Raw genomic sequence first — 19,688 nt, 5'->3', positions numbered from 1 at the left:
TAGCCTTCATATAGCCTGGATTCCAAGTTGATGAAGAAAGTACCAATATACCTCAATAAGGTGCAGATATTTAAAGATTCACTGGATTTCTATACCATCTGAACAGTTTCGCAGGACGCATTCTTTATATGACAATACCTTCAGACGGGTTCAGATATTTAAATCATACTCGTTACTGTGATTTTAAAAACTAGCATATGGCACTTGTAGTTGCCTACAAATTCATGAAAGAATTCTTACATTACAAGCCTGCCTTTTTGTCAAAGCATTATTTCCACTTTTGAGCCAAGTTTATTATTTCAAGATTGCCTATTGTCCAAAAAGACAGGCCAGATTCTGTTGTCTCAAGAATACCATCATAGTAAAAATGGGAAAGCGTGAATGTTCAGTATCTAGTAACTACTGGAAGAGGGGTGGTGAACAGTACACAAGATATATCAACTAGAACTCTACAATTCTCAGTATACAGAAAGCTATAAAAACATTTTGAAGGCATCTCTTGGAAGCTTGTGGTATGTACACATTAAAGTTCATTATCAGACTGACTTAAAAACCTTATTTCATCAAGATTAACTTTCAGAATACTTACTACTTTTTAATTTGTAGCGCAGCACACCTATGGCTTCTAAACAATCAGAACATTGACTAGCCAGTCTTCAGTTTAGAAGACAGACATGTTCTTCAACCAAACGCTAACCAGAGGAAATATTTTACTTAGCAGTCCTTATAACTTGGCTCTTGGAGATTGCAGACTTGCACTAAGGATGACTGTAATCCATGAACTGTAAACATGGATCAGTTAACCTAAACAGGAAGGGAAATGTCTTGAAATCAATTAAGTATGCATGAATAAGTGAAAAAGTGAAAAAGGGGGAGGGGGAAGGAGAAAGAAGTTAATAAAATTAAACAGGCACTGTCAATATTAACATTAAACAAATTGTTTCCTCCTGCCTTCTGCACAAGATTTCTGCACAAGATTTGATAGTGAAATCAAACCCATACGTTTTGTTGCTTCCACCACACTTTGCCCCTGCAGGCTAAAAATACATTCCCAGTAAGAGTTAACTTTAAATAAACAGCAAATCCTTTAAATGAAAATTTAAATTTATTTTGAAGTTTTTAAATGTCATTTCTATCAATTTAGACACACTGTTTGACATTATCAGATCAGAGAATTTACAGTGACTCATGGATAAAGATGTGGCTTTTACATTCAAATGTTAAGTACTTCAGAAGAACTTTGTCTTATTTCCAAACCAGAAACACTAAAAAACATTTTATTTTGCCTTTCAACCATCTTTGTTAATTAACAGACTTTTGATATCTGCCGTACTTGAAGTGGAACATGCACAACACCAAAGGAATTACTTTGTTTGAACGAAGTGAGTACCTTAATTACAGTTCCAGACTTAAGACTAGTTCATGGTAGCATCAAAAGGCAGTGCTAAGTAGAAATACAAGAATTTTTTTTAATATATTTTCCTCAGGTAGATTGCAAAGTCTGATCTACTTAGAGAGCCTTTTTATGAAGATAAAAAGGTCTTGCTATCTGATAGTAATATCATAAGAAGTTCAGCAAGTTTTGTCCAGTTTTCATAGTTGTGGGAATGGTAATAGAGAATTCCATTGCTATCTAATGCTATCCTTGTATTAGTGGTTAAAAACAAAACTCAATCTATAAGACTTAAGTTGTGTTGATTTTATCACTTGCTATAATTTCTTCTACTCTCTAGCAGTAACTTGAGACCAGACAAACAGTAAATGCTCACATGGGAGAGATTTGATCATTTGCCCATCATTGGCAAGAAGATTGCCCCTTAAGTGTGTACAACACACTTAAATGACTTAAGTGAATGTCAGAATTCCTCCTTTCAAGAGGGACAGCCTCCCACCACGCATCTTACAAGTTAAAAACACTCCAATTTTTGAAAAACACCATAAGCTCCAAGGCCCTGGAAAAAGCTTATAAGTTTTAGAGTTTAACTGTTATGTGCTGACACAGGGCAAGGTACCCAAACTCTGTCGTATATGCCTTAGTGTAAGAGACCAGGACTGCCTTTAGTCAGTCAGAAGCACATCATGGAAGATCTGGGACAACAGCTACAACTTTGTGCTAGACTCCAGTATTTTTAATATTAACGACTTTCATAAGCAGCAGGGGTGAAATTTTGTTTCATAAAAGGAAAATGCTACTCAGGTCTCACATAATACATTTCTTCCCCCACCTTTGTTTTCCCTGTCTAATGAAACATCAGTAATAGTGTGCCAGGAATGCTCTATCAGCTGATGCCACAAGTCAGCTGTATTTCAAGAATCACAGGCACAATCCCTGCTCAGGAACACTCAGCAGGGAAGGGCGTGAAAGGTCTGTTACATTACAGTTTCAGAAGCCATAAAAACATGTATGCAGTCTTAATCTTCCCTGTTGGTAAAGTCTATGAACCTAGTCAATCCATAGGTATGATGATATGAATCTCAACACCCAATGAAACAAGTGTATTCATAAGCCTTTAAACTACATAGAAAACTCAGTTCTGTCCTCTGATGCTGTTTCAAGTTTGTTTTATTCACTCTTTTGGATGACCATAAATAAGTGTTTCCACTATGGAAAAGAAAGTTAGCACAGTACATTTTCATGACTGGGGAATGGATTTTCTGAAGACATCTTCAAAAGGGCAAAAGCTTAGAAAAAACAACCTGAACATTGAATTCAGTTCCTTATAAAGTCCCTTGTAAAAATAAAAATTAAAAAAAGAAAAAAGGAAGAAAAAGAAAAATTATAAAGGAAAAACTGCAAGGCCCAGGATGACTTATTGCTTTTCTTCATTTTTTTCCTTGGTCTCTTTCTTCTCAGATTCTTTGCTCTCTTCCTTTACAGAAAGCTCTTCTAGTTTTTCAGCAACTTTATCAGCGCTATCATTTTTGTCTGTGCCTGCTAAGAGATCAATGACAAAAAAAAGTTACATACAGGCAGCAGTCAATCTTCCTGTAACAGGGGAAGTAGAAGCAGAGGACAAGGAGGGCAGGGAGGAGAGAGATGGCTGGTATTTAGAATAAGAACAAAAGCAAAGAAGTTCTTTATTGATCACTGGAATGATTTCTTCTCCTTTGATAGATACCCCTGATGCTAGAATTTTAATCACAAAATGAATGTGTAATCATAGTGACAGAGAAACATGTAACATTTGGTCAGCTTTGATGCTACTAGTAACAGACTCCAAAAAACATCCAGTCAAGTAGATGTCGTAAGTCCCTAGCTTTTGCCTATCTTAAATTAAAAACATCCTTACGAAACCCAAGTTCCCCGATGTTTGAAACTGAGACAGACAGGAAGTTCTTAAGACTGAAAAATTCTCATGTAAATATCAGGAGTGTTGACTGCAGACTGCTTGTAATCTCTACTTCAGGAAGATGGAAATGTTTATTTTACAAGGTAAGCTGTCTTGTCACAGAGACAGTTACAAAATGCAATGAATTAAGCTGTTAAAAAGACCTGTAAATGAAACTGTAGCGTTTCTTCACATTAACAACTATAAGAGCAGAGTATCCTGCTTTCATGATTCCCTCCCAAAATTCCACAAGTAAACTGGAAGGAAACACTACTGTGGTTGCAGTGCTCAGTTTGTATACAATAAACCAGAAAAGCTTCTTTAGTAGCAGTTCTAATAAAGCCATGTCCCAAAAGCAATTTTAACAGCCTTCTACAAAAAAAAGAAGGCATTTGTCATGCCTGTGAACTACTGCTCTCGCAGACAGAAAAAGCACCTGAACTGAAGCCTGCAGTTCGGTACAGAGTGAGTCTGCTCAAACACCATGATACTCCAGGGAGCTGTAACCACTCAAACAAGAAGAGCAGCATGGTACAATACTTAAGACTTAACCTTACCTTTCTTTGCTCTCTTGTCTACTTCATTCCTGCATTCTTCAAACTTCGCTTTGAATTTCTGTGCATCTGTTTCAGTAAAGACAATATTTATTAGCTTTATCTCCCTGTAACATTAAATACTTCTCAAGTATCTTCCCTCAAAATCAAAAGTTTTGCGTAAACAAAACTTGCAGGCAGTTATAAAGCGACCTAGTTTAAAATCAGAGTGCTGTGCAAAGGTCTCCAATGCCATCTTTGTGCAGAAGCAGTTTGTCTTTAGCAAGTCTAACAGAGCCTTTTATTTTGCACCTTGAAAATATTTAAAACTAGCTCTTTCTGGAGTCCTCTTTGTAGTCCAGCTATTCCTGCCCTTTATAAATAAGAATGACAGACCACTAATATGACAGTGCAGAAGACTGAGGATTAGCCCTGAGGTACCCTCCATCTCCACTATGTTATACCCCAAAAGAACTTCAGATCTGTACCATAACTTAGGGCATCATCATTAAGTACTGAAGATAAAACCTATTACTAGAGTATTCAGATTCAGTACCTGAAGACCTTGACTTAAATTGCTCCTGATTACAGCAGCTAGGGAAGCACAGATTCCTCATATGTCTAAGTTGCTTAATCAAGCTTCAATAATGTTTATACAGAAATAAAACAAACACAGACAAAAGCTGATCAGTCAAGGTATTTCCTAACACCAGAACTATAGAAGCATTAGCATGGTATGCCAGCTTGGTACTACTGACCACATGAGGTCACTGTTGCCCCCACAGTAAATTCAGAAGCCACCATGAAACTAGCTCAGGAAAATACTAACTTTTTTTAAGCAGCTCAAAAAGAAAAGATGCATGAAGGACACATTTATGCCTGTTCACCTGTTATCTGCTTAGTCAGTACTGCAAAGTGTAAACACACAAAGATGACAACTATCAATACAGAAGACAATACTCTTAATAACCTATATAACCTCACTGAAAAGAGGGAAAGACTTTGCAAACATAGGCAAATGATTACCCAAACCTTTTCATTTCATATTTAAGAAGCAAGCAAGCACTAAGAAGGTGCACCACATATATGGCTAAACAATATACTAGAGACTTGAAGAAAAGAAAGCAATGAGATCTGCTACATTCTTCCTTGACGCAGGCAAATCCATCCCGTGGGTATGCAAACAAGGTAGTATTTCTCTCATGGCATTTCCATATAGCCTTGGTACACTATCAACATTAAAAAGGTCAGCCTACACCTAGAAGTTTGGCACCAAGAAAAAGGTAAAAGCTAAGCTGATTGCATTACTATATGAAATATGCTGGACTAGAAAGGGTGCATTTCAAAATACAGAGCTACTTCATTACCATCTAGCATACAGAAGGAAAAGATGGCTAATAAACTAACTACTTGTGTGGTAGGTAGTAAAGCAAGGACATTTTTCCTTCCCCCCCCCCCGAAAAAAAATATTAATGAACTCCTAGAATCATCCCACAAAGCTGGAAAAGCTGCAGTGGCACTCAGCCCTACTAGCTGATCCACATGTAATTAGAGACCTACTCTATTCTGGTAGTCAACATAGTGACTCCAGAAAACAACACCAACTAGTATAAGAGTCAGGTTTGATTTCACTAACCAAACATTCAATTTAATCAAAACCAAGATGCTACATCCTTTATCTTATAAAAACATCTTCTGCTAAGTCAGATAAACCGCATCTCAGGTCAGTATTTCCTTTCCTTGCTTCTAGTACAAGAATGGGGTCTGAACAACTGAGACAAATGAAAACAAGCTGCATATACTGAACTCTACCCACACAGCATTGCTGCTTTTAGTTTTACTCTAATTAGCATTACACTTGCATGAAACAGTGTAAGTTAAAAAAAAGTTTCCTGGAGCATAGAGCTCTGTAAATACTACTCCAGATCTAATTATTATACTGTATGCCAGCATGTATGGTGAAATGATTAACTGACTTCTCTCAGTTAAAGCAGTAATTAGCTAATGCTACTGTGCAGCACTAAGTTATGCTTTATGTGCAACGGGTTTACACTAGTGTTTGGACCTGTAGCGTAACATACAGCATACAATCAACACAAATTCAGCACCAGTTCACTTACTTTCCGCATTTAAGAAACGGATTGCCAGAAGTTCAGGCTTGGGGCTTTCATCTGCAAAGTCAGCATGTGTGTTCCAGACCCATGCCCTGTCACTTCCAGCATTAGGCTTCAACTCCATTAAGGGTGTGACTGAAAAGCAAGCATTAAAGTGGTACAGAGCACAATAGTAAATGTTTTCCACACCAGCCTCCATACATCTTATGGATAGCTGACTGTGATGCTTATGTAAAGCAGTTTACAGAAAAATACTTTCTTGATACATAGAAAAGAGTGCCCAGTATAATTTTCTTTACATCCTCAAAATGATGCAACATCATTGCTATAGAGAAGAATGGTGGATTCACCACTGTCTAGTTAAACTCCATTTCTTAATTAAATTCTTAATTCAATTCTGTTTTAAAACAGATGACTGCTGCACTGTAAGTGATGCAGACACTAAGCATAACTCTGAGAAACAGTCAAATAGTTTATGAAGAAAAGGCACACAGACAGAAAAACAGCATTCTTTCGCACACTGAAAATAACGTACTACCCACATCTGAGAATCTGAAGATAGTCAACTCCTTCCCTTGCATTTTTTAATTTAGAGATGGGATTATGTTTTGTTTCACCTAACATTTGCATAAATGAAGAGTCCTTTTGTCTGTATGTGAATCATCATAAATTCAGTAAAGAAATCTATACTGCAAGTAGATTTTCCAGGAAAAAAATGGATTACATGGACACTACAGATATGTCAACTATGAACAGTTTTTACACACTTGCAGAGGTTATTTTCCTAACAAAAGGTTTATTACTTTTGGTTGGTGACTATGCTGCTTTTCTGTTCACCATTTTTACTAAACAGGAACACCTGAGTTCTGAAATCTGACCTTCTGAAAAGATATGCCCAAAGAAATTAATCATTGTTTCTGACTACAGACTTGTATGAAGTTGCATTAAGCAAGTACTTCAAACTTACCTAAATGTAAGTTAACTCCACAGATACCTTTATATAAACCTGCATACTACCAAAGCAATCAAGTAACATGAAGCATTACTGAATTGGTTTACTTGTTGCTAAATTTACTTTCAAATTTGTTTTCACTTCACATTTATTTTTATTCAAAGAGAATTAAAGGAACAAACCCTTCCTGCTCCATCAGCTCTCAATACATATTATTTTTGAATAAATCAGCTGAACATACCCCTTTCATTTCAGTCTGCTTCACTAGCAGAGAAAGGCTGCCAGACAAGTTTAGCACCTCAGTATCTGCCTTCTAATGCAGAAGTATTGTTTCTACCATTTCAGCCATTTAACTTGGGATGCTAAATTATTATGATTGCTCTCAATATTTTGTTTTTAAATGAATGCAGAAAAGTGGAGGCCTCAATACCGTTCATTATAAGGTATAAGAATATATGTTCTGGCTTGTTTTTGTAAAAGCATGACAAAGTAAGCGAACATTGTCTGTCTACTCAAGATAAAGTGTCTTTAGAACACCATTAGTTTGAAGAAAAAAAGAGTAACACTGTCAGAGTCAGCATTGCAGGCTGTTCCCAAAACCAACTACAGCTTCCTTATGCTAATAAAAATAAGCGTTTATGGTTTTGATACTTGTAGTCTTGTGCACAGAGCAACACATGACTGTATTTACAGTAATATAAGTTGGACATCTGCTTTAAGATGCAGCCATTCCCTAGCTGCTTCTAAAAAGCCACCGGGCTCTTAACCTTCGATTTATGAAGCTTCATCAGACTTTTTTTTTTAAAAAAAAAAAAAAAAAAAAGCAAGTATATCAACATAACATACTGTAATGGTTTGCACAGATTTTTAGGGTTTTATCCCTCCTCATGAGGAGGCGAATTGTTCCCTTCTCCTTGTGTTTCAGGAGTTTTACATCACCAGTTCCTCGTTCTTTCCATTCTGGTAGGTCATTCTCAGACGCAAATCGGAAAAGTTTTGCTCGCCTTAAAGAAGAGAGAATTTCAGAAGTTAGCCTGTATGTAAAAACACTTATTGAAACAACATGCTCAAGAGTACAATACAGTGGATTTTCTGTTGTTTTTTTAAGCCACACATTTTTTTTTTTAAACCCAGGCTTTTATTCAGCATGTAGCATTAGAAACTGATATTATATATTCAAGTTTAACAACAAGCCATTAGGAAATACATAACATACACTGGAGTTCGTTATGTCCTGGACACACTTTTGGGGAGGATGATAAACGTATCTGGTGTGCATAACCTCTTAAATTAATGACTAATTAACAGGCTTTGCTATACCTAGCATAGCAAGGTGAGTATTAGAAAATACAATTGCTTGAATGAAGAATATTGCTGGTTGGCTGTAGCAACCAAACAGCTAGATCAAGACTAAGACTCTTGTCTAATTCCAAGCCCAGTGTTTGATCTAAGGTTAACAAAGTGCCTCACCCTTTAGAGCCACTCATTTCCTTTCCCTTCATCTCCAAATGCCTAGCTATTGCTATTCTTCAAGTCAGAATAAAAGAAACTTAGTGCTGCACTGCAGTGCAACATACCTGCTTCAGAACTTCATTCTTTAATTTTCCAAGATGGCAGTGTACCAAAGAAGAAACAGCAATAGTTTGGGAGATTAGTCAATGCTGACCTTAGAGAGATAGTCTGAAGAGCTTAAGACACTGCTGACATGAAAAGAAGCACCTGCTCACACTACAGGATAAAATATATCTAGCCTCATGCCCAAGCAACACTAATTCCAAATAGGTACATGTCAGGTAAAAGCACAAATTCTACATTGGTCTTCTAGATGTAGCAAGAAAGCATCAGTATGGAGACACAATTTAAGAACTTCAGAAGTGCAGTCCCTGCTGCAAGCAGAAGTTAGTGATCACTACAGAAATATTCAGGAAGAAGCTCAGTGTTCTACTTCTCTATACAAGAGCAAGGGATGTGGCTTGTAATGAAAAAGAGTTTTCAAGAGAAGGTGTTGGATGTTTGACTTCTCACAGACTCTGATGCAGATGAACTACTGTGGTCCAAAGCAAGTCACTCCTAAGCCCAAATGGCACTAAGTAACTCCTCTAGTTTTAGCTACCAGAACAACCAGCATTCAAAAAAAAAATCCTTTTCTCTGTTATTTGTTTTATACTGTGACTACACACCTTCAGACCTCAAATTATTATTCAAGTTAATGCATTCTTTTAGGCTAAACAAAATAATATTAAAGCCAGATTCATAATATCATATTCTCCCTGTACTGTTCCAGACCTTAATCAATTTCCTGGGGCATTATTGTTAATCATTCCCCCACTCAATCTCTGCCACCACAGCAAATACCAGCCTAACTATTCCTAACTAGTTAACCAGCTTTTTTGTAACACATTCAAGTTAATGTAATAACATTCAAGTTAAAGTCTAATAACCAGCTAGATAACACGCAGAAGTATTCTACTTACATCTTAAAGAGCTCTTCCTCATCCTCTTCCAGAGTTTTTATTTCTTGTTCAGGAAGGGAAACTATGGGCTCAAACTGAGGATCATGGTTAGAATCATCTGCATTTTCAGTAGAAGTATCATGGTCCTCATGTGTTTCCTGGAGAGAGGAAATGGAGAAAAGAAAAGAAAAATTTGTTATATACTTAAATTCAAGATTACTCAGTGATTAAAAATTAGTAAACGAAATATTGTGTAACAATAAACCAAAGTTGTAGTTGAAAATTAATTGCTCTAAAGTCAACATACAGTTATAGTAAGAAAAAAGTGGTCTTGCACAGCTAGATGTTTTAGTTCTACCCACTAGCTTTTGGTTATGGAAAAGCTGCACCAATTAGCTTTCTGCTGAATATGTTTTATGCTTCCAATACACTGCTACTTCTTAGTGGCTAATGACCTATCACTACTGCAGGAACAAAAGAAAATCCAGCAAAAAAAAAAAAAGAGAAACATTTTACATCCAGAAAGGCAGCGTAAGTTCATTATTCTCATCTTATGTATTATAACTCCCACAACCTGAGGTGTTTGTGAAGCACAGTCACACTGCTCATAACTTTTTTCCGTTTCAGCTACACTCTCTGGGGGAACTGTAACGGGTAAATGGCCAAGGCGAGACTTCCCCGCGGGTTGTTGGGACCGGCCCCAACGTTCGCTGAGCTGCGGAACCCCTCGGCGTGGCTGGCCAACTGCCGGCAGCCCCCGGCACAGCCCGCGAGAGGAATCCATCCGCAAGCCTAACGGGGCCGCACGCGGTTAGCTCAGGTGAAGGGCCCCGATGTTTTGGTGCTGCTGCTTCAGTAACAAAAAGAAAAAAAAAAAAAAAGAAAGAAAAAAGGAGCGAGAGGGCACAAAGCGCTGCAAACGACTCCCGAGAGCCAGAGCCCGGCCAGCCCAGGCGGGACGGGAGCCTTGTGCTCGGGCAGGCCCCGCGGGGCAGCGGCCGGGCCCAGCTCCCGCCTCGGGGCCGGGCCGAGGAGCGGCGGCCGCTGGGTCCACGCCAGGCCCTGGCGGCGGCCACGTGCGAGCGGCGCCCGTTACAACGGCAGGGCCGGGCCCGCCGCCACAGGCCCGCGGCACCGGGGCTGCTCCCGCTGCGCCGAGAGGGGATTAAAGGGAGGGGGGCAGCGGGCAGGGGGGCGCCTCTCCCACAGCGCCCAGGCGGCCCCTGAGGGAGGCCGCGGCCTCCGAGCGTGAGGGAGCGGGGGGGGCTGAGGCCGCGGCCTCCCTCAGGCCTCGCCCCCACCTGTTTCCGTTACTCCCCTCCCCCACCCCGCGGCCTCTTTCTCTCCCCCTTCCCACCCCCGCTCCCTCCCCACAAGCTCCAGCCCGCCCGCCCGCCGGTGCCGGCAGGGCCGCGCTCCCGCACCTTGGTGTCCGCCATGGGCCCGGGCTCGCTGCGCTCCGCTCACTTCCGCCGCCCCTCCCGCCTTTACCTCATGCCCGCGGCCCGCGCCGCCGCAAGGCCCGATGGGAGGCGGCCCCCGCCCCGCCCCGTCCCTGCAGCCCCCGCGCCATGGCGGCGCCCGCCCCGCGCCCACGCCTAAGATGGCGGCCGCCTGCCTGAGGGAGCGGCGCGGGCTGCTGCGCTTTGCTTTATCGCGGTTCTTATGAGCGACGCGGGGCTTGCGAAGGGGGAGCAGGGCTGAGAAATAAAGTAAATGTTAACGGGCTGCTCCCTGAGGAAGCAGTGAACAGCGCGGCGCGGCCGGGCTTCAGCAGGCGGCGGGATGGAGGTGGCTGTGCCGGCCGGGAACGGCGCGGCTGCGCCTGAAGAAGAAGAAGGAGGAGGAGGAGGAGGAGGAGGGGGAGATGGCGGCGGCGGTGGTGGTGGTGAAGGAGGAGGAGGAGGCACCGGGGGGGACCCCACGCCCGGCCCCGACGTGTACGGGTACACCAAGGGAGAGCTGTTCACCTCCGAGATCTATAAGGTGGAGATACAGAACCTGCCGAAGTACATCGGCTTCAACGACGTGAAGAAGTTCCTCGCCAAGTACGGGCTGAGCCCCCACAAGATCAAGCTCTTCGGGCGGCAGACGTTCGCCTTCGTGACGTTCAAGAGCGAGGAGGAGCGGGACAAGGCCGCGCGGGCGCTGCACGGGGTGCTGTGGAAGGGCCGCGCGCTCAGCGTCAGGTTGGCCAAGCCCAAGGCCGACCCCATGGCGAAGAAGAGGAAAAAAGCCGAGGGGAGCGAGGCAGGGGAGGCGAAGCGGCCGGCCCCACCGGCGGCCGGCCCCGAGGAGCCTCTCAGTAAGCAGATAGCCGATGTGGTGACTCCACTGTGGAGCGTGCCCTACACCGAGCAGCTGGCCAGAAAGAAGCAAGAGTGCGAGCAAGTGCTGCAGAAACTGGCAAAGTAATTAACGGCTGGTTGTGAAGCTGCCCTGGGTCTAATGATACATGGTTACAGTGGGATAGAGCTAAGTTTGAGCAGATTGTTATCTAAAATAAAGCCGGTTAGAGGGATGTCAGAAAACAAATCCCAAACAAAGTAAATAACAGATCATCTGTGATGCTAGGGCTGAAGAAGTGCTCCAGCTGGCAAAACTTGCCGCTGCTGTTCTTGGTCAGCTTCAAAAGATCACTAAATGAATGGACATCATTTTGGGAGTCCGTAGTGCCATGGGCCTAAACAGAAAGATGTTGGTGCCCCTGAAGTTCAAAAAAATATGCACCTGTCAAATGTTGTAAGAGGCAATCTGTAGAGACGGCAAAATACCATTAGGGTTTTCTCCTAAATAATCCCCTCATTTTTTAAGTCTGGTCTTTGCAGATCAAAGTATCTTTTCCATCATTTGCCCTAATCGTGTAGATAAAATTGCAGTCTGTTCGTGCATCAGTACCTTGTCAAATATAGTACTAACCTTTGTAACTACATTAACTCTTCTTTTGCCAGGTTATGGTTCTTGTAAAATTGGATTTTTTTTCCATGTTAAACAAAGTATTTATTTCAGAAGAAATAGTCTTCCTCTGGCAATCTGATACTTTCTTATGCCCTAGCTTAAAAGGAAAAAAAATGTTGTGCAACAGTTTACTTTTTCCAAGTGTGCAGTTTTAAATGTTTGTTTCTGATTTGGGCAGGGAAATAGGAAATAACAACAGAGCGTTATTACCTTGGCTGTTCGTGCAGAAGCAGAAGTATAACAAAATGTGCTGCCCAGTAGAGGGAGTGAAAGCATCACCGTTACAGGTAATGTCATCCAAAGTTGAGGATGGAATGGGGTTGATGAGATTAGGGCAAAATTGATTAGTTGGTCTTAAGAGACTGCAGACAAACTGAGTATTTGTCTTCATTGCGTAATGAATGATGAATTTTAAACATCATTGCCTTTCGTGTAAATAGTGTGTGGAAATATTTACAGGAAGCAGAGAAATGCTTACCTGGATATTCTATCTTTAAAGTGAGCATGCTGACCCCAGAAGTTTGTGTTGTAAGCTCATAAAAACATCTTTCAAAGAATGCAGTGTTTTGCTTTTAGAGTAACATGATTTACTTAATTCTTGTTCATTATTGTGGTTAGTTCTCATACATCAAAGTTCAGGAATATCTTCCATATGAACTGAAATGGCTTGTGGCCTTCTGCAAGTACGTTTAACCACGTGAAGGTTGTTTTCAGATAAACTTGGTATGTACAAGTAAGTGCTGTATAAATATCTTACATAACTTTATTTTAAATCTAGACCGAATATCGCAACAAATGTGAGTTTTTGATTGGGATTGGTGTAAATCAAGAAGACAAAACTGTGGGTTGTCGTCTTGGCAAATACAAGGGTGGTACGTGCGCTGTAGTGGAGCCATTTGATACTATTCACATTCCTGCTATTGCCAAAAAAGTAGTAAAAGCATTTCAAGACTACATAAGGTGAGCATAAGTAAACTGAATTTTCTTTCAATGTTTTGATGACTCAAAAATATTCATAAAATTAAAGTGAAAAGTTTAGTGTTTGTTCTGAACTTTATGACCTAAGGATATACCAGTCTCATTCTTTAGCAGTTCTTTGACATTTGCATCTTGTGCCTTGATCACTGGGTGTATGTCCCTTGTTCTTGCTCAGATGTTTTGAGATGGAGGGGCAGATACCAGTATAACACAGCTTTATTGCTAGTGACGAGATAACAGAAGTCTACACGTGAAAGTGCCTGTTATTTAAGAGCTTTTTCCAATAACTGTAAAGAAAATTTTATTCTGAAAAATTGTTAAAAGAGGAACTTGAACAACTAAAGTCAATTGTGTGCTTTACTGACTTAGAGAAGAATCAGCCTACAAGTCAATAAAACAAAAGTGGTAAATCTGTGAGCAGTCACACTTCTTAGAAAAGGAGCAGTTGCTTTGAAAAGCAGTTGAATTCTGAAAAATGGAAACTCAGAACAATCTTGAATATGGAAAGTTTTCAACTTAGTGTGGAACACAGAAGCTGATGAAGGCATTTATAAAAAGTTGTGTTGTTCCCTGAATGTGGTGAGAGGCTGCCTATATCCTATCTATAATTTTGGATGGGTTAAAATGGATAAGAGGTAAGAGGATTATGAAAGCTAGGGAGAGATTATTTTGTGATTGGAGATCTATTAATCTCTTTTTTTTTTTTCTTAATTAAGATTTGGAAGTCATTCTTCTCTTGACAGACCAATGTAGTCTCTGTTTGTACTTAACATTTTTCATCACTTTGCATGGTGAGCTGCTTTTGTTTCAATCAACTTGAATGTCATGCAAAAAATAGTTCCTTGTTAAGTAACTGAGCTTCTGAAAATTGCAGGTCAACTCCTTACTCAGTTTACAGCCCAGAAACCTATGAAGGTCACTGGAAACAGCTCACAGTCCGTACCAGCAGGAATGGCCACATTATGGCAATTGTTTATTTTAATCCTCAGGTATTTAAGATGATATATAAAGTGCAGCCCAGATGCACAGTTTTAAATTACATAAATCTAATTTTATAAAGAGTGAATGTGAAAGAGAAATAGAATAATGACTTAGCCTGGTTTACTCTGCATTACTGCTTTTTTATTTAGAATAATCTGATAAATGCAAATGAACAATTAATGTATGTCTTCTTTAAGCATATAGAAGTATATAGCAGGCATACACTATATCATATCTTCCAAGTCACTAAGAATATTATTCTCTCTCTTTTCAAATGAAACCTTCAGAAATTAAGCAAAGAAGAGCTCGCTGACCTAAAAGTCTCTCTGGCGAAATACTTCACAGAGGGGATGGGAAGGGACAGTGGCATTACTTCTCTGTACTTTGTGGAGGAAGGCCAAAGGTAAGGAACTTGGTTTTGCTTTGGGGAATTCTGCTGGCAGTGGGATTCTTGTTGTTTGCTAATTCCTAAAAGTAGCAGCAGCATTATTACTTTGCTGAACCTTTTCCACAAAAGATTCCTGAAACTTCCAGTTTTCCTGTAGCGGTCACTGAGTAAAGGCAGCTAGGGTTTAAATGAGCAGAACTGCTACTAGTTAGTGGCCATCAAGCTGTGAAAGTGTTTGCTATATTAGATGGGTACTTATTGTTATCAACAAGTAAATTTCATGTCATTTTTTTTCTTTCCTATTTTACATAATTTTTCATCTCCTCATCATCTTCCACAGAGCACAAAGTCCACCTTATCTTCATCTAGAGACAATGTAGGTCAAACTCTTTGTGTCAGTGAAACGAGATTTAAAAGAAAAAATTCCAAGGTGGTCTCTAAAAGAATGTGATAAATGTTGCCATGTTATAAACTACTGTGCAGTAGTACAGTTTTTAAGATAACACTTTTTGGTAAAAAAAATAAAAAAAATTGTAATAAACATAATTGCTTGCTTTTGTTTGTTTCTCCCCTTCTACCAGGAAATCTCCCAATTTAGAAGACTTGCCTTTGGAGCATGTGGCTGGTGATAAGTACATATATGAAGAACTTCTTGGCCTAAAATTTAGAATTTCTCCTCATGCATTTTTTCAAGTAAGGCTGATATTAAGTTTCTAATTTACTTGGATTTGCATTATTGCCTCTAAGATGAGCTGTTGCAGCGTAGTGAGATAGTACATATTTAAGAGATACAACCTTTTATATATTTGCTGTGATTAAATACATCTAAGTATTATGTTCTGCTGTAAAAACTCAGTAAATGAGCATAAACTTGATGGGGAGCATGTTCAAAGTGACTTGGTTTTACTAATTCAGTATTTTAATATCATTTGTCTCCTCTTGAATGGCATTGTACAGAACATGCAATAGGCAGTTCAGTAATCTTTGTAATTTTTGCTTGGTTTTCCAAAATGTGATTCTTCCCTGCTTTTAAGCTTCAAAAGTAAGTAGCCTCTGCTGTGTAAATGGAAAACAAGTACTCAAATAGGAAGGAAATACGTTACCACCTGGGATCATACATACATTGAAGATAGGCTGTATTTTCTATTATTTGCCTTAGATTTTAGTCTACTGCTATGCATTTATTTATTTTCACGTGGTGGACTTTACTTGCCCTTTAAGTTAGAGAATGCAAAATAGAGGCACTGGTTTGGTGAACTTGCTGTGTACTACTTCCTTTACAAGAAGGCATGATTACAGCATTTATATTAAAGCAGGTTTACAGATGAGGTTAAAGTAAAGCTTGATGAGTGTCTTGTCATGGTTATATTCTCCTGGGTTTGAATCTACTCATTCCATTCCTGTTCAAGGACTGGAAGTATTTTTAAAATCCTTTGTTTTGTAGCATTTTCCTTAATCATTTTGTTTGTTGTTTCCTCTAGTTTTCAAACTTACTTTTTAGGTACTGTAGAAAATGCCTTGTGTTTACTGGAATATAGATACCAAAACATTCCTTCTCAGAAAGAACTGAATGAGACTTTTACAATGCAATGGTGATCTTGTAGATCAGTTATTTGATGATAACTTGATGTGAAGTTCTTTCTTAGAAAGAAGGAAAAAGAAAATTTGCTTTTATAAGACTTATTAAAAAAAACATTTACTGCTTATAAAAAAGTAGACCTACTTGACATATATTTTCACAGGTAAATACACAGGCTGCAGAAGTTTTGTATACTGCCATTAGGGAGTGGGCACAACTGAGCCAAGAGAGCACGGTACTTGACATTTGCTGTGGTACAGGAACTATCGGGATTTCTTTAGCCAAGGTGATTAACGTCTCTTCCTGGATATAATCTACAATTAACATTCAGGTGTACCTCTTTTGTTATACTTATAATGAAAGAAAATACTTGATGTACTTGAAATGAAATGCATGATATCTTAAGTTTTAAAATTAATTTCTAACTAAATTGCCTGTGGCTGTTTTAACAAATCATTACGAAAGCTCACTCTTATGTTAAATACCCTAAATTATCTTTAAATTCAGTCAAAAGAGGCAGTAGTTCTGTCAGACAGCCAAAATTTACTAGAAAAGATTTGTCCACTTAACTAGTTAGAGCTTTCTCAGAAATCTTTAGATAGGAATAACCAACTTTTGTCATACTCGCATATCTTATGAAGTAGAGTAAATAATGTTAAGGAAGTTTAGCCCTCCAAAAAACCAAAAACCTAGCATAATAAGAGTCTAATGGGATAGATGATGTTCATCTGAGAATTCCAGTCAAAATGCCCCTGGTACTTGCAGAGGTCTCTTGGACTCTTTTCTAGCTGCAAGCTAGAAAAGTAACCACCTGTAAGTAAAAGTTCACATGCAGTAAATTGCTGATGCTATGAGTAACTTATATTTACATCTCTGTACCATAGGCTGATCTTTTTCCCTTGATTCTGTAGAAAGTAAAGAAAGTGATTGGAATTGAACTCTGCCAAGAAGCTGTGCAGGATGCCAAAGCGAATGCCCAGATAAACGGTTAGTTAAGCTAAAATTCTAAGATCTTTGTTTTTTCCAAGCATAGTCATTTCCAAGCATTCTTTGTTTTCCAAGCACAGTAGTTACATAGCTACTTCTTCACCATACTAAGGAGCTTGGAATTACATGTTGTTGATAGTAATCTTACCCATTTTAACTATATCTGCTGAAAATACGTATGCTAATCTCTGCAGTCATTTTTCTTGTTGACTAACAGCCAACATTACTTTTACATTGAAACGTTCCAGTTTAGAAGAAAAAAAAGTGAAACAAAGCTCCATCTAGCCTCATAAATAAAACTCTTAACAGTATCTGCTTTTTGTGGGCTTTTGCTTTATTCTAGATAATGGAGCATGCTTAAGTTACTGCTGTTTAAATAATTTGAAGTACCAGTCAGTGGTTGTTTAAGTTGCACTGGATCAGGGTAGACTAAATAACCCATAGTTTCTAAGATGTAAGACTTTAATATCCAACTTGAGTGTATTGAAAGATGCTTTGACTTGATAAGTACTCTGATTAACACCTTGTTTCTTTGTTTAATAGAACTGAATAACATCGAATTTCATTGTGGGAAGGCTGAAGATATCGTTCCTTCCTTAATTAACATATTAGCTCCCCAGAACCTAATTACCATTGTAGATCCGCCACGAGCAGGACTGCGTAAGTTTACCTTTTCTGTTTTAAGTCCATTCTCCTAGCTGATGTTTGGTAGTGTGCCAAAGAAAATACCAGTGGAACAAATAAAGTGGGAGGCTTTAACTGTAACTTGAAGCAGCTGAGTATTCCACTAGTTTTGTTCATGCTTGAGTACAACTTGGAATACTTCTGGACATCTGGTGATGCACACAAAACTTGCTCTCAGCTTTCTTGCTTTTGATCATCTAGACTCCAAGGTAATCCTTGCAATTAGAAGAGCTGAACAGCTGAAGAAGCTTATCTATGTATCCTGTAATCCCAGAGCTGCAATGAATAACTTTATAGAGTGAGTAATTCTTGGATAAATAAGTAAATATGGTAAGAAAAATTGATTTTTGGGGTGGAGGGCTGAGGCTGGCTTTTAAGTCATGTTTACTGATTTTTTTTTCCACTGTAAAACAGCTGACAGCTGCTACAAAGCAAGCTTGGAGCTGTGTTACCTAATAATGTGTAATAATGGAAGTACTCAGGGTGCTGACTAACCCTATTATGGAATGAGGCTAGGGGAAGAAAAGCCTTTCTTAGAGTAGTAGCATACTCTTCTAAGCGATGAACAGTACACTAAAATACTAATACAGTTCCTGTTCCCTTTTCCCATCAAGTCTTTGCCGTGCCCCTTCCAACCGAGTCAAAGGAGCCTCTTTCCGTCCTGTTAAAGCGATGGCTGTGGATCTCTTCCCTCAGACAAGGCACTGTGAGTTACTGATATTCTTTGAAAGGGTTGAATATACAAACGGAAGCTCTGCAGAAGCGAAGCCTGATGATACTCAAGTCACAACAGCAGGATGTGATTCAGAGTGCTTGGACAGTACCAACCCGTCTAACGTTGATGCAAGCCAGACAACTTCTATGGATACATGCATAGATACATCATCCAAAGAGAGGGAATCAACTCAAGTCCTATGAGATACTTTCCAGAAACTTCTTTTGCTTGTTAACTGCTTCAATAACATTGTCGCTCTAACACCCAGGTAATAAATCTCTACAACAGAGTGGCTGCAAGGCTTCCAAGTTATTTCATCATAATACTAATTTGAATCAAATTTAGTTACATACCATTAAGCCAAATTCTGCTTTTCTCCTCCTGCCCTCAGAGGGAAACCAAGGTGAGTGAATTAATATATAGTGGCCTCACTCTTTATACAGTTGTGATACAGCCTTAAATGTTATCCCACAGCTGTATTACTGAAGGAGAAGGTAGCTTGAACTCAACTTACTCAGTTTTTGAGGTTATAACTGAAGTACTTTTGAACAAAATGTTTTCAACACCATCTCTGCACTAGATTCAAAGATCTTATCTCAGCTATCTTCTCTGTTTTACTCAGAGCCCTGTGCAATAAAAGAAAAATGCAGTTGCATTTACTGCAGAACCTTAACACAATAAACATAGATTGCAGGCACCTGGTGATGAGCGAGAGTGGTGTTAGTGAACCCTAGGAACTACAAAGCTTAGCATCTTAAATCACACTTCGCACGTATGTATTGGTTGTGAGGATAAACCTGTTTGAGATTCCTACCCTTGCATGAGTTTGCTGTCCAGTCAAGATTCATACATCTTGACAGGTGCTCAGAGCCTAGTATTAATTGAAGGGAGCCTGATCCACATCATAGGATAGACTGACTGTTAGAAGGAAAAAACATTTTAAAATCAAAGTTATTGAAAGTACTTTTAATGTACATTTAGTATGGACTGAAAAAAAAACTTTTGTTACAGCACGCACAGACTTGCTAATACTCCTT

The 19,688-nt window shown here is 39.4% G+C and overlaps 2 protein-coding genes and 1 non-coding gene across 4 annotated transcripts; 1 reads left to right on the top strand and 2 right to left on the bottom strand.

The window, feature by feature from the left end:
- Positions 1-1,086: 1,086 nt before the first annotated feature.
- Positions 1,087-10,946, bottom strand: RANBP1 (RAN binding protein 1). 2 transcript variants are annotated; one of them, XM_027470249.3, is made up of 6 exons: positions 10,806-10,946; positions 9,403-9,539; positions 7,775-7,932; positions 5,983-6,111; positions 3,887-3,952; positions 1,087-2,935 (listed from the first exon to the last, which is right to left on the bottom strand). In XM_027470249.3, the coding sequence occupies exons 1-6, from the start codon at positions 10,818-10,820 to the stop codon at positions 2,811-2,813; spliced, it is 630 nt and encodes a 209-aa protein (XP_027326050.1). In that variant the 5' UTR covers positions 10,821-10,946; the 3' UTR covers positions 1,087-2,810. The 2 variants fall into 2 exon arrangements, with proteins under 2 accessions (XP_027326050.1, XP_071880691.1); XM_072024590.1 differs by lacking the exon at positions 10,806-10,946 and adding an exon at positions 9,956-10,180.
- LOC113845372 (small nucleolar RNA SNORA77) lies at positions 3,670-3,804 on the bottom strand. Its single transcript, XR_003500952.1, has one exon. It is a non-coding gene; the product is annotated as a small nucleolar RNA SNORA77 (small nucleolar RNA).
- TRMT2A (tRNA methyltransferase 2 homolog A) lies at positions 10,947-18,940 on the top strand. The gene is made up of 11 exons (XM_027470248.3): positions 10,947-11,792; positions 12,518-12,626; positions 13,118-13,299; positions 14,192-14,306; positions 14,586-14,701; positions 15,268-15,379; positions 16,429-16,551; positions 17,177-17,252; positions 17,796-17,912; positions 18,138-18,234; positions 18,551-18,940. Exons 1-11 carry the CDS (start codon positions 11,167-11,169, stop codon positions 18,852-18,854), a joined length of 1,977 nt encoding a protein of 658 aa, XP_027326049.3. The 5' UTR covers positions 10,947-11,166; the 3' UTR covers positions 18,855-18,940.
- The last annotated feature ends 748 nt before the right edge of the window (positions 18,941-19,688 follow it).

The sequence above is a fragment of the Anas platyrhynchos genome, chromosome 16, assembly GCF_047663525.1.
Source record: "Anas platyrhynchos isolate ZD024472 breed Pekin duck chromosome 16, IASCAAS_PekinDuck_T2T, whole genome shotgun sequence".
Lineage (NCBI taxonomy): Eukaryota > Metazoa > Chordata > Aves > Anseriformes > Anatidae > Anas > Anas platyrhynchos.
Note: the sequence above shows the minus strand (reverse complement) of the source record. Positions and strands in the feature narration are given on the sequence as shown.